General features: G+C 39.7%; 3 protein-coding genes across 4 annotated transcripts; 1 reads left to right on the top strand and 2 right to left on the bottom strand.

Annotated features, from left to right (window-relative positions):
* Positions 1–519: 519 nt before the first annotated feature.
* Positions 520–6,308, bottom strand: slc2a11b (solute carrier family 2 member 11b). Of its 2 annotated transcripts, none has more exons than XM_061278881.1 (12): positions 6,137–6,308; positions 4,385–4,483; positions 4,075–4,235; positions 3,830–3,954; positions 3,608–3,737; positions 3,209–3,357; positions 2,796–2,989; positions 2,502–2,612; positions 1,537–1,638; positions 1,375–1,450; positions 1,170–1,297; positions 520–908 (listed from the first exon to the last, which is right to left on the bottom strand). In XM_061278881.1, exons 1-12 carry the CDS (start codon positions 6,173–6,175, stop codon positions 714–716), a joined length of 1,509 nt encoding a protein of 502 aa, XP_061134865.1. In that variant the 5' UTR covers positions 6,176–6,308; the 3' UTR covers positions 520–713. The 2 variants fall into 2 exon arrangements, with proteins under 2 accessions (XP_061134865.1, XP_061134864.1); XM_061278880.1 differs by lacking the exon at positions 6,137–6,308 and adding an exon at positions 4,639–4,869.
* A 1,585-nt stretch (positions 6,309–7,893) lies between these two features.
* On the top strand, positions 7,894–14,398 carry si:dkey-98f17.5 (uncharacterized protein LOC569123 homolog). The gene is made up of 12 exons (XM_061279389.1): positions 7,894–8,057; positions 8,929–9,040; positions 9,416–9,509; positions 9,882–9,936; positions 11,536–11,676; positions 11,747–11,907; positions 11,984–12,082; positions 12,194–12,339; positions 12,466–12,637; positions 12,784–12,896; positions 13,035–13,122; positions 13,286–14,398. Exons 1-12 carry the CDS (start codon positions 7,946–7,948, stop codon positions 13,337–13,339), a joined length of 1,347 nt encoding a protein of 448 aa, XP_061135373.1. The 5' UTR covers positions 7,894–7,945; the 3' UTR covers positions 13,340–14,398.
* A 103-nt stretch (positions 14,399–14,501) lies between these two features.
* LOC133154572 (apoptosis-inducing factor 3) lies at positions 14,502–25,451 on the bottom strand. Its single transcript, XM_061279388.1, has 20 exons — positions 25,311–25,451; positions 22,487–22,690; positions 20,901–21,114; positions 20,718–20,827; positions 20,512–20,621; positions 20,381–20,425; positions 20,216–20,312; positions 18,524–18,636; positions 18,225–18,311; positions 18,034–18,125; positions 17,826–17,956; positions 17,575–17,690; positions 17,419–17,490; positions 17,018–17,081; positions 16,619–16,695; positions 16,270–16,387; positions 16,108–16,206; positions 15,954–16,029; positions 15,757–15,861; positions 14,502–15,480 (listed from the first exon to the last, which is right to left on the bottom strand). The coding sequence occupies exons 2-20, from the start codon at positions 22,515–22,517 to the stop codon at positions 15,438–15,440; spliced, it is 1,800 nt and encodes a 599-aa protein (XP_061135372.1). The 5' UTR covers positions 22,518–22,690; positions 25,311–25,451; the 3' UTR covers positions 14,502–15,437.
* Between the last annotated feature and the right edge of the window lie 398 nt (positions 25,452–25,849).

The following is a 25,849-nucleotide window of genomic DNA, read 5'->3' as shown; positions in this document are numbered from 1 at the left end:
ATTTTCATTTTGATGACAATTGCTCATAGTTTTCTCACATTAAAGCAACGCTATGGGTTTGCCACGTCCTTAAATTTCTACTAAAAGTAGTATAGTATCCCACAATCCTATGCGGATGACCATGTTGGCAGTTAACTTCATCTTTTCATTGCATGCTGAATAATGAAAAGAGTTAATATTGTGTCCAATAGTTTACGCGAGTGGAAGAGTTTTTAAAGAACTGAGTAACTGTAGTGATGGAGATGAGCACAGACACTTTAGACAGGCAAGCAAATGCGCTGAATTTGTCCCTGTCAGTCATGGGCCCTTGGAATCATTCCCACGTTTACCACTCTTACAGAACTCCTGGTTCTCTCAATTGTTTTCATTATAAAGCGCAAATTTAGAATGAAAATTACCAAGCAGAAATACTATGTACATTGTTTTGAGATTCTTATTTGCAGAATGCCCATGATGTGTATCATATATGTAAGGTATGTTTTTGCCACCACTTAGAGAAATTTAAAACTCGCTCACCGGTTTTGATCAGTACTTTTAATAGTTCATAGTTTTGAAGAGAACTTTATTGGCAATTTTAAGTCCATGTAATAAAAGTGTAGAAAACAAGAATACATTCCCATAACAAAAACTTGAAATTTATATGACAATTCAAGTCAGCATGGTGATGAGTACAAAAAAAAAATTCAGTCAAGAGTCATGAGGTACAGTACATGTTACATTGAGGTTGACAACAGTGTCATACCAGAGCCATTAGTGCCATGGCCCTTCTTTTTTCTTCCAGTCTTAAACTCGTTTTGGATTTCCAGAAATGTTTTGTTCTTGGTTTCAGGAATGATAAAGAATATGTAAAGTGCCACCAGGGTGCAGATGGCCATAAACACCAGAAAACAGTACTGCTTTAGACCAAGCTGTGGAAAACACAAAAACACACAAGCTTGACCCACATTCACAAATGTTACATAATCAGTAATTTAGCTCCTGAAGGACAGAGTTGGAATTGAACCCAGCACTCCAGAAAAGTGAGGCAGATATGTTAACCAGTGTGCCATCCATTTTGAGGACTGCATTATCTATAGTAAACAGTAATAGAAATCTAAGCAAACTGGATGTCCACCTACATCCAAGGTTTTGTTTGACTTCAGAGGTTTTACATTACGTTGGCTACTTACGACAATAAAAGGGAAGATCATGCTGATAAAGAAGAAGCTGATCCAGTTTATGGAGCCTGCAATCATGTAGGCTGCCGGCCGTGCGTTTTGCGTGAACAGTTCCATAGTCAAGATATTTGTCACACCACCTTCGGAGAGGACAAGATATGAGAATCAGATTATGTATACACCAGTAACAATTTCTGGTCAAATTGCAAATTGTTACCTGGCCCTAATCCAAAACTCAGAATAAAGGCAAAAACACAAGCCATGCTGAGGTAGGGAAAAACTGGACTGATCTCCTGTGAGTAATAAAAGAAGACAGGGAGGTCAGATACAGCCAATCACACCAATACATGTGTTTTATTTACAAGGAGTGGTTCAGTGCCTGAAAAGTAATGGTCAGAGTGAACAAAATGCAGCAGATACTCATCAGCGTGTATCCTCCAGTAATGAGCACTTTCCGTCCCAGATGCTCGATGAGCAAACCCTGTGACACATGTAGCACATGACAAGATTGAAAACACTGCATGAAAGCTTTTTTTCTTTGCCTGACACTGACCTTTCATGCTACTTTGTGTTCATTTTGTTCCATCATGCTGTTAGTGAGTCAAAGGTTACGATCTCTCTGTGAGGTGGTCATCAGTGCTTCTATGGACTAGAATAGGGGTTTTCAATTGGTTTTGTCCAAGGGACCACTATATAAAACCAAGAAGTAACTTAGGGACCACTGCTTAGGCGGAATATTATTTTATTTTGCACTGCAGGAGGATAGACCTATACAGGCTATTTATTTGCATCTGTATTTCTATTTTGGGAAACTCAGATACATTTGACATAATTTGGAAGGAGGAATGATTCACAAAATTAGCTGAAAATTAAATCAAGTCTAAATAATCAATCAATTTTATGTTTAAAAATGTTGCCATTATTTAGCATTTCCAATTTTACGGCCCACCTGCAATACCACCACGGACCATTACAGACAACTGTTCTTATCTTCACTTGGGAATTGATAAAAAGCCTACTTTTCAAAGATTATGATGGATATTACACTGAGTCCAGACAAAATACCTTGTGACCTTGCATAGCTAATCATTTTTGTGCGACATCCTCCAGAAAGGGCACAAGACTTTGTTTCACATAATAATGTTTCATTCATTTGTTATTATCTATGACTGTCTATTGAGTATAAAATCCCGAATCGGAAGATCATACAAGGTCAGAAGCTAAATCAGTTAAACCAACAAATACACTGAATTAATAAAGGAATGCGTGATTACATCATATCGCAAAATGTGTGTGTGTGTGTACGAGGAAGGTTTAAATGAAGAAAATACAAAAAATACTTACGCAGGTCAACGCAGTGATGCATTCACAGGCACCAGTGCCAACGGCTGCATATGGTCTTCTCTCATTGGGAATTCCTGCTTGCGCGAACACATAATCTGCATAGAAGTATATCTGCAGCAGAAATAAATTGGAATTACCAATTCAAATCTCAAATTAATCGTAATATAGGAATATGTTGGCCAAAAAAAGACTATTTATAAGAGTCATGTTCTAATTTTCAGTATGACGTTGGTATTTGGAGCAACACACAATAGGCCTACAGTTGTAAAAGAGGCAGTACATTACTGTACGTACGGCATTAATTCCGTTCAGCTGCTGGGCTGAATTGAGAAGCACGATGGTAAGAAGCTGCCAGCGTATGCTGCGGTCTGCAAGCAGCTCCCATGGCTTCTTGGCCTGGACTCCTTCTTGTTCCAGGTTGTTCTTCTCCTTCTCCATGTCCTCCATTTCAGCCTCCCAATCAGCTGCCCCGTGAAGCTGCTTGAGGGCTGCAAGCAGGAAAAATGATAAACAGCATGTGGTGATTGTTGTCCCGAGTTCTCCTTTTGAATCACTGCATCAAATGTGATCGCATGAAGATACATCTCTCTGCCACAGGTTATTATCAAGACAGTCTGTCTTTATTTTTCTTAACCACGTGCATTGGATAAGAACTTTTAAGGACAGATATTGAGAAGCAAGCTGATGCATAGCAGTGTTTAGGTCACCTTTTTTGCATCCCTCATAATCTCCTCTGTCAATGAGCAGAAAGCGTGGACTTTCTGGGAACCACGGGAGCATCAGGAGCTGCATGACCGCTGGGATGCATATGGTGGCCAGCAGAATGGGCCAGGTTTCTTCTTTACCAAGCAGCTCTCTATTCAGACACAAAGATTTTAAAGCAACATCCTTTTTGCAACCCTAATTGACATATACATAGAAGGCTGGAACGGATTAATGGCATTTTCATTCTTTTCAATGTGGGAAATTGATTTAAGTTAATTGTTATGGATCACGAGTGTGGGACAAATCAAACTTTTGACTAAAGGCACCACTGTGCTAATATTTAAAATACATTAAAACCATTAGCTATATGGCAGTCGAAAAAATAAAAGAAATATTTTTACTTAAGGCCCATCACTTGTCCAGTGAAGATTCCACCTGTCACAAAAACTGAGGTTCCCATTCCCATGAGGCCGCGAATTGATGTTGGAGCAATTTCCACCAAGTATAAAGGTTGAACACAAAGACCAATGCCTATGGAAATGACACAGTACAGATGAGAGTCAGTGATAGAAAATCTTATCATATACATTTTCATTTGAAGTAGAATTTAATATCATGTTTACCAGAATTTAATCCAATGAGAAAACGTCCAAGGATGATTAGTTCAAATATTCCTGTTGGGTAGCTCAGACCCATCATCAGGGCAGCCGCCATGGCAAAAATGTTATTGATCAACATTGTCCCTTTCCTGCAACAACAAAGACACCATCAACAGAGGTATGACATTATTATGTCATTGTTGGGGAGTCAGTCACATGAGATCCGGTACAACGAAGTGTATCATGAATTCTGAAAACAAAAACCATACCTTCCCAGCTTTACAGACAGTGTTCCTCCAACCGACACTCCTATTAGTCCTCCAAGAGTGAATATAGACACTATGGTGGACCACATTAAAGTGAGAACACCAGGTGCAATGTCACTTTGGTATCGCTCTATCCATGTTTGGTTGATGAAATCTTGCACATACTATGAACATGAGGAGACAAAAGATAAAAATACCATCCGAGATCCAAACAAAGGAACGTCTCGCGTGTGAGCCAGAAATGAGTCCACCTGATGTTTCCCAGAAAAAATACATTTGAAAATGTTAATAAGGTAGAAAATAGCAGCATTACCTTGGTGGGTGCATTAATGACGGAGACGTTATATCCATACTGGAAGGTCCCTCCAATCCCAGCAGCAAAGGTAGCCAGAAGAAGAATTTTGTTTGGGACCTGAGAGACACAAATGTACACAACAAATGAAAATAGAAGACCTAACTATTTGTTGCTACAATGGAGTACACTGAAAAGCCACCCAAAAAATCTCAGCGTAAACCAAATATAGCCTCAAGTCACGCTGACACAACTTAACAAAATACTTTGCATACCTTCAATGCCGGCTTTGTTTCTTCGGCCTCTTTAATTAACAAAGGAGTATATTCATAGTTATTTTCCTGATTTTTTCTCGACATTTTTGTGCGCCTTGCTCAGTGTGTGCCAGTAGTATCCAAAGTCTCTTTTGCACACTGAGCGTCTTCCTCACGCAGCGGTTGAGATCTGACAAGGGGCTGGTTTTATCCTGCAACAACGACAGTGTTCTTGTGCCTAATGGGACCGCAGCGTGTGAAGAATCAACTTATGTCTCGCATGAGGTCATGACATCTTCATGCATCACAAGTTCCTTCAAAAGTAGACTCAAGTAGTAATTTATGATGTCAAAAATGGACATTTTATAGTTCAGACTGTGCCTCAAAGCAGTCAATAAGAACAGGATTTACAGATACACAGTGGTGTGGGAGGGATCAGCATTAAGGGTTGGAATTGGGGGGTTAGATCACCAAATGATTCCCAGGCGCGGCTCCGCTGCTGCTCACTGCTCCCTTCGGGGATGGGTTCAATGCAGAGACAAATTTCACCACACCCAGATGTATGTGTGACAATCATTGGGTCTTTTTTCTCTTTATAAACACCTTGAACCGGTTGCCAGCCATTCGCAGGGCACACAGAGACGAACAACTATTCGCACTCATACTTACGGGCAATTTGGAGTGCAAAATCAGCCTTGTTTTTAAGATAAGGGAGGAAACCCACGCAGGCACAATAACTCTACAATTTTTTAGGTCACATCTTAATCAACTTTAACATGGAACCTGTCTTCTTAAAAACCTTTCTGAATTGTTCCTTCTAAATCTTTGACCAGAATTAGCATGAATGTCAACAAGGTGCACCCTCAACGTTCTATGATAGGGTTTCACCATTTTAATCTTCCATGAACAAATCAAAACAGATGCCGGCCTAATAATACATTGCAGAAAGTGTTTTGTTACCATCACAATACGTGACTTGATTGATTAAAAAAGAGGGATCGGAGAGGGGAACCGGTGGCCACAGGTTTTTTACTATTAGTACAGAAGAGAAGTATTTATGTAATTGCATTACTTCTTAATTCATTTTATTAATTAATTACATTTATTTATTATACATATATATTTTTATATTTATTATATTTACCTGTTTCCAGCAAATATTCAAGTAATTATTCATTGAATAATAGATGCTTACGAATAAAGTATGCAGTAGTTGTAATGTTTTATTATCACACAACTTTGCAGTTATAGGACTCCATGTAGACTTTCAAATACTTTTCAGTAGATTTTTGTTCACCCACGCATCAACACCAGATTTCCTTTGGATTTGCTAAAGCTGCCAACTGAAAGTACAAGGTCGTTTAAATGAATTCGATTGATCATAGGAAGGCCCATGTATATAAATATTTTCCAGGAATGTTTATTATAACTTCAGCTCAGAAATAAAAACACCAATGTCTAAAATATATCAAACAAGATTTACATATTATTTAGCCACTACATTTAATATTTGACTTACCCCTTTCTTTGATACAGGTGGTTCTTCACTGAGCTCCATGACGAAGACCCCAAAAGAGCTATTATGTTTTAATGAAATGTAGAAAATGAATGTTCCGCTTCAGACAAAAGTCTTGCATAATGGAATGCTACCACAAGGTGTAGCATATGATTTCTCCTCCACAGAGGGATGAAGGGGGTGGGGGGAGTGGTTTAGTTACCCCTCAAAATGCATTCTTTGGGCTGAAACTTGTGATTTCTGTGATGAGCATTGTGATTTCTGACCCATATGCAAAACAAAAAGTATGTATGTAACTACTATGTCGAGAAAGAAACCTGTGAAAAACAAAACATAACAAAACAAACTACAAAGAATTTGTTACCCATTTGTTTTGGGTGGAGCAAAGCACACACAAGCAAGATCCACGAAGAACCGCATATTCTCTTAAATTCATTAAATGTAAAAGTAAAAAAGGGACAATAGTGAACAAAAGAAAAAGACCTAATGAAATAATAGATTTTAAAGCAGAAATGTTGACAAATAAAATAAAGTAAAATGAGTAACATATAGCAAAACAAAAGGACAGTTGCTTAACTGGTTTAAAAAAAATACATACTCTATTCAGCAAGGCAAAAGTAAAATGTCATCTGGACTACATCAGCCAAATTTCTGCAAGGCAATCCAGTTTCTGCATAACCCGATAATCCCCTGGGAGGTTAAACTGCACGTTTTGAATTTGGGGCTGAACTGGGGAATTTATGGGAAATGATGAAATAATTTGAAATGCTGGATAATATGGGCTGCCTGATTAGAAAGTGTGTCATTTCTTTATTGTGTTTCCTAAAAACAAGTTGATTAGTTTGTGTTTACTTTAGTCATATGATTATAAACAGAATCAATGACGAGCTTGTTTAACAAACCTTGAGGCTGGTCATCAGACCAAAGAACCCCTGAAGAAAAACAGCTTTTAGATTACTGTGTAGTTTAAAAAAAAAAGCCCACAATTGTCATTAAAGCCTCAGTAATAAAAAGAAGACGTTCTGAGACTCACAAGACATTTAGAGCGCTCAATGAAATGTGTGTTATCGCCCCTCCGGCTGTTCCCCATCTGCTTCCCATTCAAGTCAAGTCAAGTTTATTTGTATAGCCCTAAATCACAAGCAGTCTCAAAGGGCTTCACATAGACAGAAATTGACAATTATTCTCAAAGCATCCCCTGATCTTAAGCTCCCATTGTGTTTTCTTCAATAGAACAATATTACAACCTCGGTTGAATGCTCAGTAAGTTTAGTATTTCCCTCAGTTATGCAAGGACAAAGGCTTTGGCACTAAGACAAATACATTTAAGACATTGCCTATCTTTTCTTTCTGTTTAAAACAATAACATCAAAGCAGAATTAGACATATAGGGCCTATATTCCCCAATCCCAAGGTAAGAGTTGTATCAAAAATTATATTTACACCCCCCACAAAGATGATAATGTTAGTAATGTTTCCCCTTATAATTCTGAACTCAAATTTCAGCTGGTTTGAAACCCCAAAAACCTCAGAACTGTGCATCATATGTGCAAACCCGTATTGCACCTAGCCAATTTAATAAATAGATAAACATTTAAAACATTTTTGTTTCTTTTTGACATAAAAAAAAAGCTCCCACAGATCAGTGTAACAATGTCTCCTGGCACAACCGTGTGTAATACAACAATATAGCCACAAGAAGGCGTGCTATTCCCGTTAAAATCATGGAGTGGTGTAACACTGAAAGCCTTCCCCGATCGAGGCTGGGCGGAGCTGTGCGTAAACAGGCTGGTGCCCGTGATCTGGTTCGTCATGGCGGCTAGAAAGCCTCGCTCGGTGGCCAACCCTTTGGAGTCTGCTATCACTTCACCGAGTGAGAGGATACTCAAAGAATGCCACAATTTGTATGTCGACAGCGAAAACGGTAAATCATGAAAAACGCAAGTTTGGAGCTAAGTTTGCACAATAAACATGAACAGGTAGTCCTTTTACGATGGTACAATATTAGATATATTATTAAAAATATATATGTTCTCTGCTGTTGCGAAGATTAGTGGTACACGATGAACTCATAAAAAGGTATAGCTTCATGTGTTTGCAGTTGGTATGACCGGCTCAGTGGCATAGTGGTAGAGTGTCCGCCCTGAGACCGGAAGGTTGTGGGTTCAAACCCTGGCCGGGTCATACCAAAGACTATAAAAATGGGACCCATTGCCTCCCTGCTTGGCACTCAGCATTAAGGGTTGGAATTGGGGGGTTAGATCACCAACTGATTCCCGAGCGCGGCACCGCTGCTGCTCACTGCTCCCCTCTCCCCCAGGGGATGGATTAAAATCACACGGGGATGGGTTAAATGCAGAGGACAAATTTCACCACACCCAGGTGTGTGTGTGACGATCATTGGGACTTTAATCTTTTTAATCAGTTGTGCCAGCATGTGACATTTGACATTGGACACCGGTCCTCCAAAGTGGCTGTCATATTGCACTTGGACTCATCTGATGCAGACAAGTTGATTTAGCCCCTTTTAAATATGTGTAATAACGGCGATTCAAATATAAAATAAAAATTCTCAACATCAAAGTACAGTTCACAATTAGGCTGTCAACTAGAATTAATGTTACATTATTTCAGAGTCCTGTTCTCCATCAAAGCTTTATGATCCGAATTTTGACATTTTACATCCACCTATAATCATAATAATGTCACTTGATTGACTTTTTATTTGTTTCACTTGAATTGCATTCAGTGGAAATGGGTTAGGGTTTTTCTGATGACTACTATTTATCTTCAAGGCCTGGTCAAAATTGCCAGCAGCCTTGGAGTGCGTCTCCTGCCCCCCCGAAAAAAGATTATTGTGATGATCATGGGGAACCACTCGGCAGGAAAGAGCTCCTTCATTAACTGGTATGTTTCAATGGCTGCCTATCATCTCATCTACTTACTGGTATCTCACCTATCTTATGCTCCAATTCTAAAGTGTTCAATAAGTGTTTCATGTGTGATGTCTTTGTATTGACAGCAAGTTTACTGCGTTATTATTCAGGTTAATGATGAACATTGTAAAAGATTAATTTCTGTTATTGATTATCATCAAAAGGTATTTTTAATTTAAAAGGTGAACACAATCCGAGAGATAATTGGGCATTCAAAACCGAAGTATAAATATATTAAGTCTTGTGTAGCTTTTGTCGTAATGTCTAAAGAGCACAACTTAAAATTCCTGCCAAATTCAATTCAAACATTGAGGAATTCTGAAGTATTGACTTTTTTTTTTTCCAGGTACGTAGAAGAGCATATCCAAAAAACCGGGGTTGCCATCGAAACACAGGGCTTCACATTCATCACAAGTGGGCGCAAAAGAGAATCATTGACGGTAAGAAGTGAATGCTCCAGTCCAGCTTGTTGTTGCGAAATTTGTTCACCTCTCGTGAAGCTTGATGAAGCCACCCATTCATTAGTAATTAAACCAGCCAATCCCCACTGAGAGTGATAAAACAGTTGTATCTGCCCACATCATAAGCAATACTGAATACACTCATCCAGCAAAAGTAGAAACTGACTCAGCAGGCATCTTCCTTGCCTTCACATATTCTCCTGCTGCGGTTTAGAAGATGAAACGGAATAATTAGTAGTGCAAGCACTTGCAGCAGAGAGGGCTGGCTGCTCAGAAAACTACTGAAGATCAATTCTACCCCTCTCCTTCTCTCTTGCTGACACACTCTCTTTGTCTCTCTCTTTTTCACAGGGGAATGCAACATTACATCTCTACCCCCATTTTCGACCGCTCCTTGAGTTCAAAGGTAAGCCATACTTTGGATGGATAAATAATTTGACGCATATTTTTTTTTTTTTAAGAGTTGTGTTGATTATAGAAGAAATAGTTCTGACTAGCGCAAATAAATCAAGACAATTGTTCTCCATGCGTCAGCTGGGGTCCAGAGCCTGGGAATGGCGAGGCGATTGTGTCAGGCAGTGACGTGGTGGGGATGCATGGGTGGGGAGGTTAAAAGAAGATGGTGGGGTGGGGGGAGAGCAGTGACGTATGTCTGTGCAGTGGCATTGAAGGTTCACTGGGTGCTGGCGGCATGGTGAGAGAAACAGGGCGGTGGGGAGAAGGAGAGAGGAGCTGCTGAGAACCGTCAGAGACAGCACCGCACCGCTCCGTGGTGCGGAACCTCGCCAAGCCGACAGCTCTGATCTGGAATACAAGCATGTTTTTTTTATTTGAACCTCTATGCCGCTGCTCGGAAACACCCTATAGAAGAGCGCATATGTTTACGCTGCAGAGCAACTGAAGATGACTCATCAGAAATACAGTATAGGTGCATATGGGAGAAGCTGATGATGATGATGATTTCTTTTGGGATATGCTTTAAAATCACGTGTCTGACCCTATCTCTGGAGTTGACTTTACTATTCAGTAAATGCATTTCGTTGGACCTGTCTGGTACAAGAAGTTCTTTTCCTTCAGCGTTATTGCAGCATCGTACACAGGATCTATGGGGGAACTTTACCACTTACAAGCCCTTGAGAAAAGTCGCTGCTGTTTCTTCTCTTAAGAGAGTCCATGGGGCAATATTATTGATATCTCATATTTGTTAAGAGTGGGTTTCTGCATATTTTGGACATTACAGTATGTTGGAGAAGCACAATTGTCTTGCCATGTCACGTATCAGCGGGATGCTGCATGCAAAATATGTTTATTTGCTTCCCTATATATGAGGTGGCTTCGCTGATGAGGAATGCTAATGTGGCGTTACCACCATCTCTGCTGTGCGCAGCACAAGGATGTAAATTGTGCGGCCTCTTAACACCTGCTTCGCTCTGAGTGCGTGTGTTTGTGTAGAGGGAGGGTGTCAATAGTTGTGTGTGTGTTGGGTACATCTCAATAGTGGTCCTGTTCTGGTGGGTGTATTGAAAGCTCAGTGCGTTGCCTCACAGTCGTTCTTCACTGGCTAGCTTTATGTCCCACGCCCTATGCTAAAGCTGCCAGTTGAAGAGCTGTTGTGTGTAACCATGACAACAGACTTCTTTACACAGAGAGTGGGGAAAAACTGACTTGGCAAATTCATTGACAGGATGTGTGGAAATTGCTGTTGTCCATTTTTGTCATCCAGGAATTGTCATGAAGCATTAGTTGTGTTTATATAGATGTTTTAAATATTTTTTTATGCAGTTTTAAATGCTCAAAAGGTGCAAAAGGCGACCTTGAGTGCCTTGAAAGGCGCCTTATAAATAGAATGTATTATTATTATTATTATTATTATTATTATTATTATTATTATTATTATTATTATTATTAAAACACAACAACGGTCTCTCTCTTTCTAAAATGATCCTTTAGGTAAATATTGTGACTGTATGCCATCGATGTAGTCCTGTTTTATTGGATATTCCAGGTGTTTTGGACTACCTGTCTGCAGAGATCTCCACATCCAAGCAGAAAAAGTTCAGCCTTGTGACTTTTGTGGACACGCCTGGCTTGGTGGACGGGGACATGATTTACCCTTTTAATGTCAACAGCGCTATCACATGGCTGGGTAAGTCTGCATAATACCGTGCGATCACTGTATGTTTGAGCCCGAGGTGACAAATGTTATTTCCGTGCAGGAGAACAGTCCGATCTGGTATTCGTGTTCTTCGACCCGATGGGTCAGGCCCTGTGCAAGCGCACATTGAACATTGTGGAGAAACTGAGTGAGAAATGTGGAGAGAAAATGCGGTTCTACCTCAGCAAGGCCGATGAGGCCGGAAGGGAGACAGATCGACAGGTATCTGAATGGATAGTCTCCTTTTTCCGATAAATGGCTGATATATTGTATATAAACCGTATATATTTCTTTGTAGAGAGTGATGATGCAGATTGTCCAGGAACTGTGCCGCCGCCCAGGTCTCAACAAATGTGGCTTTGAAATGCCAACTATATATATTCCTAACCCACAGAAGGTAAACTTCAGTCTGCAATGTTTTCTTCAGCTTCTGCCTGGCTCTTCGGCATTCCGTATGCAAATGATCACCAAGTTGAAGGTGTAATATATATTTTTTGCTCTTGTTCAGCCAAGCCGCTGTGTGAACCAGATTGACGGAGTGTGTCAGACCATCGAAAAGACCATCAACCAAGCTGTGCAGAGGACTTTGGACCAATTGGAGAAAGACTGTGATTTAATTTGCTCCACCATTAGCGACAGACTACAACAGGACAGGTGAAAAAGATCAAATGGTCAAAACCCATTTTGTTGTCTTAAAACCTGGTCAAATGTGCATTACTATATACGTTTGAAGTGTACACTGTACAATACCAGTGACATTGAATCCTCCTTTTTTTGCAGGACTGATGCCACCTACAATAAAAGTGTCCGCCTGAACTCGTTTGTGTGCGGTGCTTTGGGAGTCTTCCTTCCTCTTGTCTTCATCCTTAGTTTCATTGTGAGCACCTTCTCCAAAGAGCAGCTAAGTGAGCTGTTGGGAGAAGGGCTGGCACAAACACTTTTCATCTGCACTGTGAGTCATCTCACTCCTATTCACTGAACATTTTTTTTTAGGTGTACCTGCACAGTGTATTATTTGTATTATTAAATGAATACCTCACTTAATGTTAATCAAAACTTTAGAAAACGTGCCTTTTACAACTTGGTTCCTGCATACAGGGAATAGTGATGTACGTATGGGACTGGATACCAGAAGATGGACAAGTTGTGTTTTTAATGTTTTTTGGAGCCCTCTGCTACTTCTTTTTTTTCCTCGCCAAACATTTTTCTGGGTAAATATGTACCACAAACTCTCACATGAGTAGAAATAAGCTTATAAATACAGTACATATATATTTTTTAGGAGTTGCACTTTTTTGTGGAATGATTACATACACATAATTTAATTCCAAGTCTGTCTCATCCTGTAGTCAAAGGTACAAGACTTTAACAAAGAAGGAGAAGAGAAAAATGACAGAGTACAATGATTATATCCGGGATATCGTCAGAACCAAGAAGGTAAGACTCCACTTTGGCTACTTAATAAGCCCTCAACTTCACTTCTGCCACAGCCGTATAAAATGTCTTCATTTAATTTTTGTTTATTTATAATAATTTTAGGCTTACACATAACCACCTCATAATTTGTGAACCCGTGTCTTACATTTCATTCACTCCATAGGGCAAATTGTATGAATGGTACCTTCAACAGTGTGCTGCGGAATATGACCTTTGACCCTGGGTAAGATGAATGTTCTTCACATATGTGTGTATATCTGCCTGGTGCTCAAAAGCCACTTGTTTGGACAAAATACGTTGTCTAGTCTGTGACGAAACACTGGCAAGTTTGTAAAGATACTGATAATCATTCACCAAATAATGCAGCCAAGAGTGTTTTGGATATTAGCAAGTGCCTTTGCTGTTTAGTATAGTCAAGAGACTGTGATGGTGGTCAGTTACTGAAAGGAAAACAAATGTGAATATCTTTTGACAGTGTCGAGTTCATCAATGTAGCTAGTTTACAAATGCACTTCATTTCATCAAAGATTTGACCTGCTTACAGGGTGCAAAAAAATCTGTTCTCAAACCAGACGAATTGTTTAACCGAGAGGTCTGTATTTATAAAAACACTTGGAAAAAAATCACATTATATTACATGTTAATATTTTCTACAAATGATGCTTTGTTAAAATACTTGTAATATATATTATATGTAATATATATTTTACAGTACATTTTATAATGTAATGTGTTTTTAAAGAGTAATAGCTCATATACTGGAGATCATTACATTGTGAGTGTTTTTAAAGAAATATTTTTAAAACTAAAGAATCGCTATGCAGTCATGAGTGCATCAATAAAGTGTAAATGAACAGTTTACAAGTTTCATCTTGTCTTAAGATGTGTCTTGTTTTATGACACAAATAACAAAACACTGTTTGTCAAGCTATTAAAAACAAAATTGTACTCCAAAGACACTCCAGGCCTAAAACTGACTTTTCAGTGCCAGCAATATTCCTGGTCCATTGTATCATGACATAAAAGGCAAATGTGCAGGTATATTTTTATTTAAACTTTTTAAATTATGTAATATCCTATCCATTTGTGTTGGCTGTGTGATCTTAGTGAGTTTAAAATTGTAGACAGTATATTTAAATGTGTCTTTGTGGTGTGAAATTAGGAGGAAGAAATCCCATTCATATAGAAATAGCTTTCTGCCTCAAAGAATGTAATATCTCAAACGTGCACATGAACTTTGCCGCTTCTATTAAAGTCATTAAATATTTTCTCCTGACCTATTTTTCTTCTGTGTTTTACTTTTTAATTAGCAAATGGAGTCATGGAGGATTCTGTGAAGCAGAAAACCTTTATTTCAAAGTTATAAAAATCCCACCCATACTCCATTGTAGGAGGAACAATATATATATATATATATATTTTCTTTTTCAACATTCCATTTTACCCTGAAGTTCTGTACATTACCAGTGCCTTGAATACATACAGACAGAACCAAAGATGTAATAACTGGAAAATAAAAATGGAAACAAATTTCTTTCTTGAAAAAAATACAGGGTACTGATGTAGGCCACAAACCTTAGTTCCCTGAGTTAGTAATAAAACATCCCACTGGAGGACACTGCTATTAGCAATTAGCATCATCATGATCCGCATTCTGTATTGTGCTAGACAATACTTAGACATTTGCCATACGAGCATGAATGTTAAATCAAAGACATTACATTCTGTTGAGTAATCTAGCAAGACAGGCAATATAATATCAATTTTAATCAAGAAAAGATTAAAGCTGCATGTGTCTTCCACAATCACACATCGGTTCACTTGCACAGTCAAATGAGATCCATTACAAAATTTCACCCTGTTGTATTGGATCTCATTTGATTATGCATGTGAACCTACTGAATGGAGCTGTGAAGACTATCTTAAAACTGTATCATGCAGGTAAGAGACTTGTAAGCAATCATTCCATCACTTTAAAAAAAATCATCTCAAATAGAAGTTCTATTTATATTTGCAGTGCAACGCATTCAAGATTATAGCTAATATTTTTAATATAAAACGCCAATGCCCATTATAAACAAAATGTACATGTTGATGACAGCTGAATCCACTATTGCTTGAAACATCATCACGTCGGGTCACCAAAGTCTCGCTGACTCAGCGCTTTCAGGTCAGAGAGTCTGTCCATGACACTTCAGTATTTTGAACAGTCACAGTCCTCAGAGAAGGAATAGCTGCCATTTGTCTCCGCACCATTTAGTATCTGCATCCAGAATTCCAGTGGACCCTTGGTTCATGCGTGTGTACGTGTGAAGTTATTGGGAGCCCTTGTCAATCAACCAGGAAATGTCTCCAGTCCTGCATCAAACAGCCAGCAGAAACATAATGGTCCAGTAATATCTCCCATAAAAACTACCTGATTACATCTTCATACTTCTAACCTGTGTCATGCAACATTGACAGTCAACTTTGTACTACTCAAAATGTTTCAGTAAATCAATTCCAGTCTTCCATTTGTCATATGAAGCTACTGCCTTCATATTTGTTATGTTTCCCTTCAAAAGCTCGAGATCGCTGCCGAATATAAAGATGATTAGAATCACGACAGAGTTTAAGTCTTGGATAGAGACTTACTCTACGTCTCGTTTCTTAATCGTCTTTCCGGATCCCAAGACCTCAGCCACTCGGGACACAATGGGATCGTAGTTCATGCTGGCCACTGCAACCACCTCCTCACTTCTGTGAATGAGGTCAAAGAAACGATGTTAATGTGCCAATGAATTCAAATCTCTATAGTAATAAATAAAGTTGCCTAAATAAAAGAAACTTGCCTCGTGTAAAATGCCACAAATCTCAGTTCATCAAGATCACCTTGAATGATGACATCATCAAATCCATCCCCATAACCTTGACGCAAAGACACCTCATAATAATAAGAAATTGTTCACACACAATTTCCAGCTCGGCCTCGCACAGTAAACACACCTGCATAGCGTATGGTCTTCCCAAACATGGCTGACCAGAAGTAAGGCACTGTTTTCACCTCAGTGACCCTGCCCAGCATGTTAAGACCTGCGACTCTTCCTGTTGTAAGTAAAACTTGAAAAGCATGACCTCACCAGGTTAAAACAACCATGACCCACTCACCATGCACATGAGCCATTTGCCAGTGAGGGATGTTAACCTTCTTATTGTTGCGTGGCGGGAATGGAAAGGTCACCACATCTCCCCCAGCGAAGACCCCATCCACATTTGTCTGCATCATCTCAGAGACAGCGACACAACATGTGCATTTGATCTTCAACCATTATCTTCAACATCGCATTAACAGTCAAAGAGAAGCCCTCGACAACGCCAAGGATGCCAATAAATTGATCGAATCGTTTTTCTTAGTCACGTTTGTTGGAAGAACCACAAAATTCCTCCTTACTGTGTTTTAAAAGACAATTGGGGACAAAAATTCAGCCACGAAGCGGGTTGATGTGTCGCAAAATACCTTGTTGACAGTGATGAAGCCCTTTGAATCCACGTGAATGCCGCTTTGTTTCAAGAAGCTTGTTGCAGGAACACATCCTGCGAGAGGAAAAATCAGTGAGCACACTAACATGCGGGTGTAATGTTTCCCATGTCAGTTTTGGCGAGTCAAGAAGAGCAGCGTTTGTCCAAATAGTAGAAAAAGAGACCAACTTTTCATCCTGGAACTATACTGTATAAATCTAAGGGGGAGAAAATGTTTGCTCAGCTGCCACTGGCTTTTAGAAAGTGCCAAGTCACGTGTCTGTCCAGTTATTCTTAACATCTCGATATTAGAATAAAAAATAAAAAAAAAACTACAGATGGGATCCTACCGGAAATATTTCGCAATAAAACGTAACCTGAATATTGACTCGCTCACCCGCCCCAATGACACAAACATCCGCTCGCAGCACTTTGCCACTCTTCAGCACCACCTCCTTCAGCTGAAGAACAAAACACATTTTTCACCAGCATGTTTTTTTTCCAAGCAAGAATTGTGTGAACCTATAATAAACGTGCAAAAAGTAAAAGTAATAATTCACTTATGTTGTCAAAAATAGATCAGTCATGGAAAATGGCGCCCAATAATAGATATATTTTTAATATTAAAAATCTAACAAAATAGAAATAAAAAAATAATACAAATGAACAAAAATACAAATAAGCAGGTCAGACAAATTTAGCATTGTTCTGCATTATTCTAGTTTAGATGATTACAATTTGAAGATACGCGACGTGTGAGTAGTGCAACTCATGCTGTGTCTCTCACTTTCGGAATACCTGTCCATGATGGCCAATCATCTCTGATACCTCATTCAACATGTAGAACTTCACCCTGTTTGCTTCAAAGAGCTGCAGAGAACATCAACATAAATGGAAGGCGGACTTTGTAGTGGAAATAGCAGTCGCTATATTTTCAGTTGATAGTGGACGTACCTTCATTAGGACTTTGCCTACTTTCTCACCGAGGGCTTTTTTAAATGGGATTGACTCAATCCCAATGATTGAGACAGAGTGGGCCTTGTCAGTCAGAGCGGCAGCCACCTCCATACCTGCACAAAAGAGAAATGAATGAGAAAGATGCGTTTGTGACAGCATTCGCTTTTCTATCAACCAACTCCAAACGAAATTGAATTGAAAGCGCGAGATAACATTTTGAAATCAACATTCGACACGCAAGTCCTTACCGACAAAAGATGTTCCCACGATCACAGCGTTCTTGTTGTTGGCCAGTCTTGCTATGCTGTTTGCGTCTTCAGGCGTTCGGAGGTGAAACACGTTCCTGACATCTTCGCCCTTGTAGTTGAGTGGTTTGGGTCTTTGAAAGAGAAAATTAAATGTATTTGTTTATTTCAAGCAAAACCAAAAGAATGCAGTTTTTTTTTTCCCCCTAACTTGTTGCCTGTAGCGATAAAGAGTTTTCTGTATTCCATCTTCAAGCCTTCTTCAAAGGTGATGGAGTGTGTCTTCACATCTATGGCCACAACCTGCAGACAATACAAGTGTCAACTTTGAGAAGTATACAAACTGTTTTAAATCACTATTTTAAACTGCCACTCTCATATTGTGAGTTCACCACCTCTCACCTCTTTTTCTGTGAGCAATTCAATGTCGTGATCCCGCAGGAAGTCCGTGGAACGCAACCTCAGCTGTTCCGCTGTGCTGTCTAGGGACTGAGGGGTTAGTACATTAGTGCTGAATGCGTTTATTAAATAAAGAGCTTGTTAAAGGAATAACTTCTCTCCCACAATTTCCAAGTCCAACAAAAACAATCTGGGGATGTTATCACGGCCATCATAAATATACTTGGAGCAACTATTTTTCAAAACAAAAAAATGAATGCCTTGACCAGCTTGTTCTACATATGACTGTTCTGTGTACAAACCTTACTCAGTTTTGGCCTGTCATAAGGAGGATGTCTGTCCATGGTGCATATGATGATGCGGTCAGTAAATCCCTCTTGCCTCAGCGTCTCTGCACACACTAGACCTGCTGGACCTGCACACATGTTGACCTTCACTCATTGGGCTGCAAAACCCCTGATGAGTTGCTTGGGGTTGATGAGTTCATTTAGACTGCCATGGACATTTTTTTTTTATTTCAGTCATTCAATTTTTGACTGGATTCATGATTTTAGTTGTTTTTAAATAATTTGATGAAGATAAACACCAAATATGCAATCGCAGAATAATAATAATGAAAATTTGAGATGTCAAAAATTAATCAACATCTAATTTATAAAAAAATAATTGAGAAATTAATAACCAAATAACTGTTTAGAGTCATTCCTTAACATCACATTGTCACAATCCTCAGATTTAAGCGTGTTAACAGTAATTATTAATAGATTAGCCCTTCAGCGGTCAGTTTTTGTGTTCAATCAAAGTAAGGCGATTGAAAAGGCACTTTTACTTTGGAAAACGAGGAACAAAATCAATTTTAAAACTTAGTACAACGTCAGTACTGCTCATGTGATATTGCTTAATTGTTGCTTGTTAGTTTTTATTACTTAACAATGACACCAAATAATTGGTGAACAAACAGTAATCAGAAAAAAAAAGTTTCTGTAACGCACTTTCATGCAAAATAAAATTGATAGAATAACCAATAGACTTCTGAAAATATTTGATAGTGCCAGTCCTAATAAAAATACAATATAACGTAAAACCCATTGTAATTAGAAATTAGCTAAGAAGTGGCTTTCTGTATTGTACGTGCATCTTACAGTGTTTCAGTACAATTGCTGGAAAAAAAAAATAATTCTACGAGTTTCAAATGTATCGAGGTGCACCTGTATGGTATAATACACCAAATAGTATATAGCATGTTGCACTTTTCTGATGCCACGCATACGACCCCTACTGGTTGAGAGTAGTACAATCTAACGGGACGCTTTATAAATAGGAGGTTGCACACTTTGGAATGCAAACAAAAATATGAAATGTGCCTCCAAAGTTTGCACAGAGTTTAACTCGCCGTCACACTGACGTCAAGCCAGACATCAGCACATCTCATGAGATCTGCATCAAACCACTTAATGCTGCCTGCCTGCATGTTTTACTTTTTTTTTTGGGTTACTTTTGAGAAAGGAAGACCGGCCTCGATAAGCGGAGAAATAGACTGCACACAGAAAATATATTCAAATACGCTAGACTTCAGGACCAAAATGACAACAACAACAAAAGAAAAATACCGTTGATTACAACTCATCATTGTTTGGTACACGATTCAAAGAGTTTAGGGTATTCAGATTCGGGCTGAAATTTCAGGATGAATGGGAAATTCCCTATCAAACTAAATGTAGTCCTTCATGGTGTTTGACATCATGAGACATCTTGGTAATGCATCGGTCAATTCATGGATCAAATTTCTGTTGTCGATTCAAACATTTTGAATTCCCCCTAAAATACTTTGCAAAGTTGGACATGTGCATTCAAACGTTTAGGCAAAGTCAATTGAAGCTAACCCGCAATAGCTATCATTTTTGGTTCATCTTGAACTTTCATCCAAAGGTCAAAACACCTGAACTTATCTCTCAGCATTGACATAGTGACAGAAGAGAGCATGACACACTGACCTGATCCAATAATTAGAACATTAGTGAAGGCTGTGCTGGAATTAATGACTGCAGAACATCTTGCCATGGCCTTTGACCGTTTCTGCAGCTGAAGAGCCTGAAAAAGTTGTAAAAGTCTCAATCAGTTGGCTTATCGTTCTCCTTTAGTTCCTGCTGCTAATTTACCTGCTTGTTTGCTCGAATGATGACCTTGTCCTTTTCAACTCTGACCTAAAGCAAACATGCATACCTATGTACACACATGCTCTGAGAAGGCAGGGAATGTGTCAAGAGACGCTTCGAGCTGGGAAGGTCACCTGGAAGGTCGGTAGGCTGTCCAGGCCGGGGAAGTCTTCGAGGTCGCCCGTTGCGATGTTGAAACAAGCGCCGTGCCACGGGCAGCGCACGTGTCCTTTTGACAGCACACCTTGCAAACCACACAACCCGTATAAAACAATAATGTAAATGCTGAAAGAAATTAAATCAGGTCACATGGTTGGCGGTCTTAAACATTATTACTTACCTTTGACGAGCGGAGCGCCGTAATGTGGACACTTGTGGCCCATTGCTGAGAACTCGCCATGTTGTTTAATCAACAACGCTCTGCCACTTCCCAAGTCAACCTCTCGCATCCTGGAACATAATATTCATCGATTGACTTCAACTTTTTGGTTACTGCGTTTAACATAATGTTTCCTCTGCTCACTGTCCATTTTCCAGATCCTTGACATGGCAGACGGAGGCCTCCACATAATCCCGTGGTTTGTGGTAAGCGTGGAGCAAGGTGGAGTCGTCGTCCGAGCTGTGTCCGAGTGCCCCGTTTGGTCTGCAGTCTGCAAAAGGACTCGCCTTGCCATTAGGTGAAAGGCCATCCACCTCTTTCTCGTTTTCCAGGAGAGACAGTTCCACTTTGACTTCAACTGCACAACACAGAAATTGCCGATTTAGCAAATAGCGGAAAGCGTGAATGAGCATTGGAGTGACTTTTTTGTCCTCTCTCATTACAGGAGCGACTTTCAGCGAAGAGGGGCTGCCGTCTGGACGCAAATAAAGGACAAATGAAGCCTGACATCTCCACAAGTGGAACAAATGAAAGCAGGAAAAGGGTGACTGGACTCATTTAAAGGGCAAACTTGTCCATCTGTATTTGCTTTTCTTTTAGTTAGCTGTCATGATGAATTTCTGAGTGATTTATTTGAAAAATAAAAGTGTCAGTCATTTAAACTGATTTACATTCAAATCAAAGTGCGCATGAAAATATGGTTGAGTTTTTTTTGTTTTGTTTTTTTAAATGTAGCAGGCTTTATTTGTTTGGCTGGAAAATGTGCTCATTGTCCAGGTCTTACAAAGTAATCTGGCTGGAATTTTCTCCCGCTGAGTAAGTCTTAATTAAAACAAACGGAAAATCGTAATAGTGTGGGGAAAAGGGGGAAAAAAAAACGCTCTCTAGAGTTGAAGGGATCCTGATGGACGCCTTGCTAAAATGAGACATCGGGATACACGGAAAATTGTCAGTAAGAATTCCCTATAATTATATTTTTTTAAACAATTACATTACCTCCTTTTAGATGATGTTTAATGCAAATAGTTTTTTTTTTGTCAGGAAATGAAGTTGAGCCAGGGTGACCAAAATTAGCTTGGACCCACGGCCAGCAAACAGACAGACCGACAGAAGTCCACTTGGACACGGATAAAATTCTGACCGTGAGCCTCCTGACAAGACCGGGGGGAAAACTAGACAACAGGACAGGACACTGGGTGCGGACAGGGACGGAAGACAACAGTAGACACCGAAAGGGAGGAACACACGGGCAGGGTTTAAATACACAAGGTAACAAGAGGAAGTAGGTGACAGACATTACGGTAACGAAGGGGTGTGGCTGAGGGAAGTTACAGCCAGCCGAGCATCCCTGGCACGGCACGTTACATTTTTTTTTATTACCTAGAATAATGCACGCTCATCTTCCAATCAGGCCAGAAATACTGGAACTCAAATAGCACACACACACACTCAATGTCACCTTTTCATATTCATGTATATGTAATCCACTTGAGTAAGATGCCAAAATAGCATTTAAATTCCTCCTCCGTGAAACACTACACTGCAAGCAGAGTAGGTTGTACTATGTCAAAGGCTGCGCATAATCCTGTATGAAGGCGGGTTGGTATCCTTAAAAATCATCCCAAATGGAAAGCCGTTAAAATAGAGTGACTTCCTTCATGAGATCAATGTTTAGCACATTTACTAAATTAGTTCTTAAAAAACTTGCAAACAAAGCTGGTGTCGGTCACCTGGTTTGGGTTTGGAGAAGCATCCTCCCATGGTGGGCTCAGGATTGTTGGAACCCGAGGGGGAGGTGGGAGGGAGGGGGAGAGAGAGATGAGGGGACGTGAGTTTGGTTCGGATCCTCTACCCACGACTGCAGCGGTGTCACAGAAGTGAAGGGATGAAAACCTGCAGGTCCACAATGGACATTGTCAGTCCCTCCACATAATCTGCATGGATACAAGAGAGCATCGCATCAACAACATGTCTGCACCTTTTCATCATTTGTGAAACAATCACAGCAAAGTTTTTCCTCGTGTTTGCTTTGTGTCATGATTGTCGAAAAGAAGCAATTCAGCTCATTGACAACATCGGTTAACACCTTGTATATTGCAGAGTTAAATATTGACTGCACTTTGACACCTATTAACTTTCTTGTCACATTAAAGGAAAGCGAGGGGCCCCTCGAGTTTCGAAATCTGCGCTCGCATCTCTTTCCACTCTGGTACAGCGACTCCCCACCGAGCTCGGGCCAGTTTGAATGTGCTTGAATCGTGCAACGTGCAGCCAACGTGGAGCCGTCCATTAGCAAGTTAAGTAAAAACCAAAAGAGCTACTTGCTATTCTGAGCACATCTTAATGTCCTTGAACTTCAGCGAAGGGGGGAAAAAGTGTGCGAAGCTCAGTGGGAGCGTGCACTGCAAAGTTCCAAATGAGAAGTGGAAAGATCCCCACTGTGACCGGCCTCCTCTGCTGCTGAGACCGATCAACTTTGCAAAGTTACTTACTCGTGAAAGACGCCTTTTAATTACATACTGCAGCAGTTTTACACTGAATTCAACAATCCTTTGAAAGACCGCTGTATTGTAAATACTGTATTATTTACAACTGTGTTTACGTAATAGGTATACTCAATTAGATTGAAGGCATCATTCTTGACTGCATTTAATGGATTACTTGTTGCCTTCCCTACTCTTGTCGATTGTCCATTTTACGATTCGGAAAAAAAATAACATGGATGTTCTGGGCTTGTTCTCCTTACACTGGTACTGTCTGTTTTGAAACTATTCAAGTATAATTTTCCCACAAAGGAACTCATAAAGCCTGTTGTCAATTCTATGAGAGCACAGTGGCAACATAAAGTTAAGAGAGCTAGAAAATCTCCAACAGGAGCTTTTATATGACATACAACTTCAAATAGTTGGTTGGAAAAAGACTTTTGACTGACCTTGCTAGAAGCTCATTTTTGCCTTTGCGACTCACGCCAATCAGGAAACAACAATAACAACAATTTTATCATCTAAAAAGTGGCTGTATATTTTATATTCTGTAGATTTCTTTTTCTCCAAACTAAAGTGGGCTGAGCAGATTTGTTTGTCACAACATATGACGCAAATGGCAGTGTTGGTCGGGCCCCGTCCCCAAGCAATGCTCATAATCCACTCTGCAAAGAAGCTGTCACTTTTACTCATTTCCCTACAAATGTAAAACCGGTTACAGGAATGTCGGGGGAGAATTAGCAGCTTGGTTGCCCCATCCATAACCTGAGTGTGACCAAGAAAAGCAGGAATGTCCAGCAATGTGAAACTGAGCGGAATGTCCACATCTTCAAATAGAACTACATTTGCGTTCCACACATGTCAAAACACATTGTTATTATTATTATACACTGGTAACAAATTTTGGGTGTTCAGTATTTAATCTCCAAGTGAAATTTCAGGATGAAGCTAAAACAAAGTAGCTTTCGTCATGGTCTCATTATGTCACATCAATAGCATGATGAAGACAACTGTGTTGAATATCAAATCTAAGCGGAACAGGAAATGCCTCAATGGCTCAAACACTCGCTCGTAGGGAAGCTAAATAAAAAGAGCTGTTCAAATGAACTAAACTGTTAAATTACAACTGCTTGTCTGGTATGCTGGTCCCCACACTCGGTTACTGACCAGGCCTGATGATGAAGAGCTCTTTGCAATCCAGCCACATAGTAAATAATTGACCATACCTGTTTCTCTCATTTCCAAATCTAATTGGCTCATAAAAAAGAAGATAAGGCACTTGAATCATCCCCCAATTGTCTTAAAAGTGGTTTCTCGCCATGCTGTCTGCTTTGTTTATAAAAAGGTTTAATATGACAGGCAGAGGACTGTCAAGTCGAGTCAATAGTTTTATCTTCAAATAAGAGCTTGGAAACATAGGAATGCCAGTCATGACACATCTCAATTTATGTTAGCTTCAATGCTAATGTTTCTGGTCACCGTTGTGCGTATGAACTAAAAAAATAATAATAATTCTGACACTATTCATCTTCCAGTTGTCTCTAGATCTGTTGCTAGGTAAATTGCTAGGTAAATTAAAAAGAGTGTGAGTGTGGCTTTATTTACTGCACTAGTCAATAAATTATCAAATAAATTGAGGGACCTCTACCATTCATTCATTGAGGGATGTAACAAAATAGTTGCGCACTCTCGGTGACATAATGGAAAAGTCACATGGTACACTTTTAAGCCTCCATTCTACCCCATACAACTGTTTTCCATCGCGGTTAAAGTGAACAAACAGCAACAAACTTCCATAAACATTTTCATTTCTACAAAATATTTTGTTGCTCTGAAAATTTTAATTAATTGTTCCTTGTATTATGATGCCCCCCAACCTAAACGATAAACAAGATCCATCTCAGCTAACTGTTTTGGAACAACATTTATATTTTAAAGTTGATTGAATTTGAACCAAAAAAAAAATTTGGATTTAGGAGCTTTCAAATCCAAAAGTTCTCCAGCAATGTAGTTACTTTCACATCCTGCTATAAACTAATTACATGATCAAAATGTGTCAAGTAGACCTTACCAAAGAGATCCGTGGTCATGAAGCAGGTGCAGTGCAGAGAACATATTTGCAGCAGTCCCCAACAATCCGCTTCCTCTGTGGGACTGTTTCTTCTCCTCTGGAGTATTCCCAGTCCGTGTGTCCCTCCTTGCTCCTTCTTGATGCAGCACAGAATCTGGAGTGTGTGTGTGTGTGTGTGTGTGTGTGTGTGTGTGCGCAGCAGGAGTAGACTGGGCCGACCGGTCGTGGGAGTTGCTCTTTTTTGCTGGCCGAGCCTGCAACTGCAGCACAAAAGACCTTTGCCAGTTTCTTAGCTGTATGCAGTATTGATGGAGTTGCTGAGGGGATGCTAACACAGCATGAATTCATACCGTCCCCTCCACCTCCCTCCTCTCCTCTTGCTCCCAAGCACACACATACGCACTATCTCTCTCTTTCTCTCTCGCTTTCTTTCTGTGTCTCTGTCTCTCTCTCCCAAAGAGTTTCTCAATGCACAGTTTTTGCTTTTGCAAATAGAAGTGTGCAAATGTATTAAATTTATTACTGCCCACGAGTGCAGG

The sequence above is a fragment of the Syngnathus typhle genome, linkage group LG5 (assembly GCF_033458585.1).
Source record: "Syngnathus typhle isolate RoL2023-S1 ecotype Sweden linkage group LG5, RoL_Styp_1.0, whole genome shotgun sequence".
Classification (NCBI taxonomy): Eukaryota; Metazoa; Chordata; class Actinopteri; order Syngnathiformes; family Syngnathidae; genus Syngnathus; species Syngnathus typhle.
The sequence above is the reverse complement of the archived record's forward strand: the minus strand, read 5'-3'. Positions and strand labels throughout refer to the sequence as shown.

Excerpts from the sequence above, each read along its gene's own strand:
- slc2a11b (XM_061278880.1), bottom strand. The coding sequence starts at position 4,722 with ATGTCGAGAAAAAATCAGGAAAATAACTATGAATATACTCCTTTGTTA. Across the intron at positions 4,484-4,638 it reads AAACAAAGCCGGCATTGAAG|GTCCCAAACAAAATTCTTCT; the intron begins GTATGCAAAGTA and ends TGTGTCTCTCAG. Across the intron at positions 3,738-3,829 it reads TCTCATTGGATTAAATTCTG|GCATTGGTCTTTGTGTTCAA; the intron begins GTAAACATGATA and ends TCATTTCCATAG.
- si:dkey-98f17.5 (XM_061279389.1), top strand. The coding sequence starts at position 7,946 with ATGGCGGCTAGAAAGCCTCGCTCGGTGGCCAACCCTTTGGAGTCTGCT. Across the intron at positions 9,937-11,535 it reads ACCGCTCCTTGAGTTCAAAG|GTGTTTTGGACTACCTGTCT; the intron begins GTAAGCCATACT and ends TGGATATTCCAG. Across the intron at positions 12,638-12,783 it reads AAACACTTTTCATCTGCACT|GGAATAGTGATGTACGTATG; the intron begins GTGAGTCATCTC and ends TCCTGCATACAG.
- LOC133154572 (XM_061279388.1), bottom strand. The coding sequence starts at position 22,517 with ATGGGAGGATGCTTCTCCAAACCCAAACCAG. Across the intron at positions 20,828-20,900 it reads AAGGATCTGGAAAATGGACA|GATGCGAGAGGTTGACTTGG; the intron begins GTGAGCAGAGGA and ends ATTATGTTCCAG. Across the intron at positions 17,957-18,033 it reads TTTATCGCTACAGGCAACAA|ACCCAAACCACTCAACTACA; the intron begins GTTAGGGGGAAA and ends TCTCTTTCAAAG.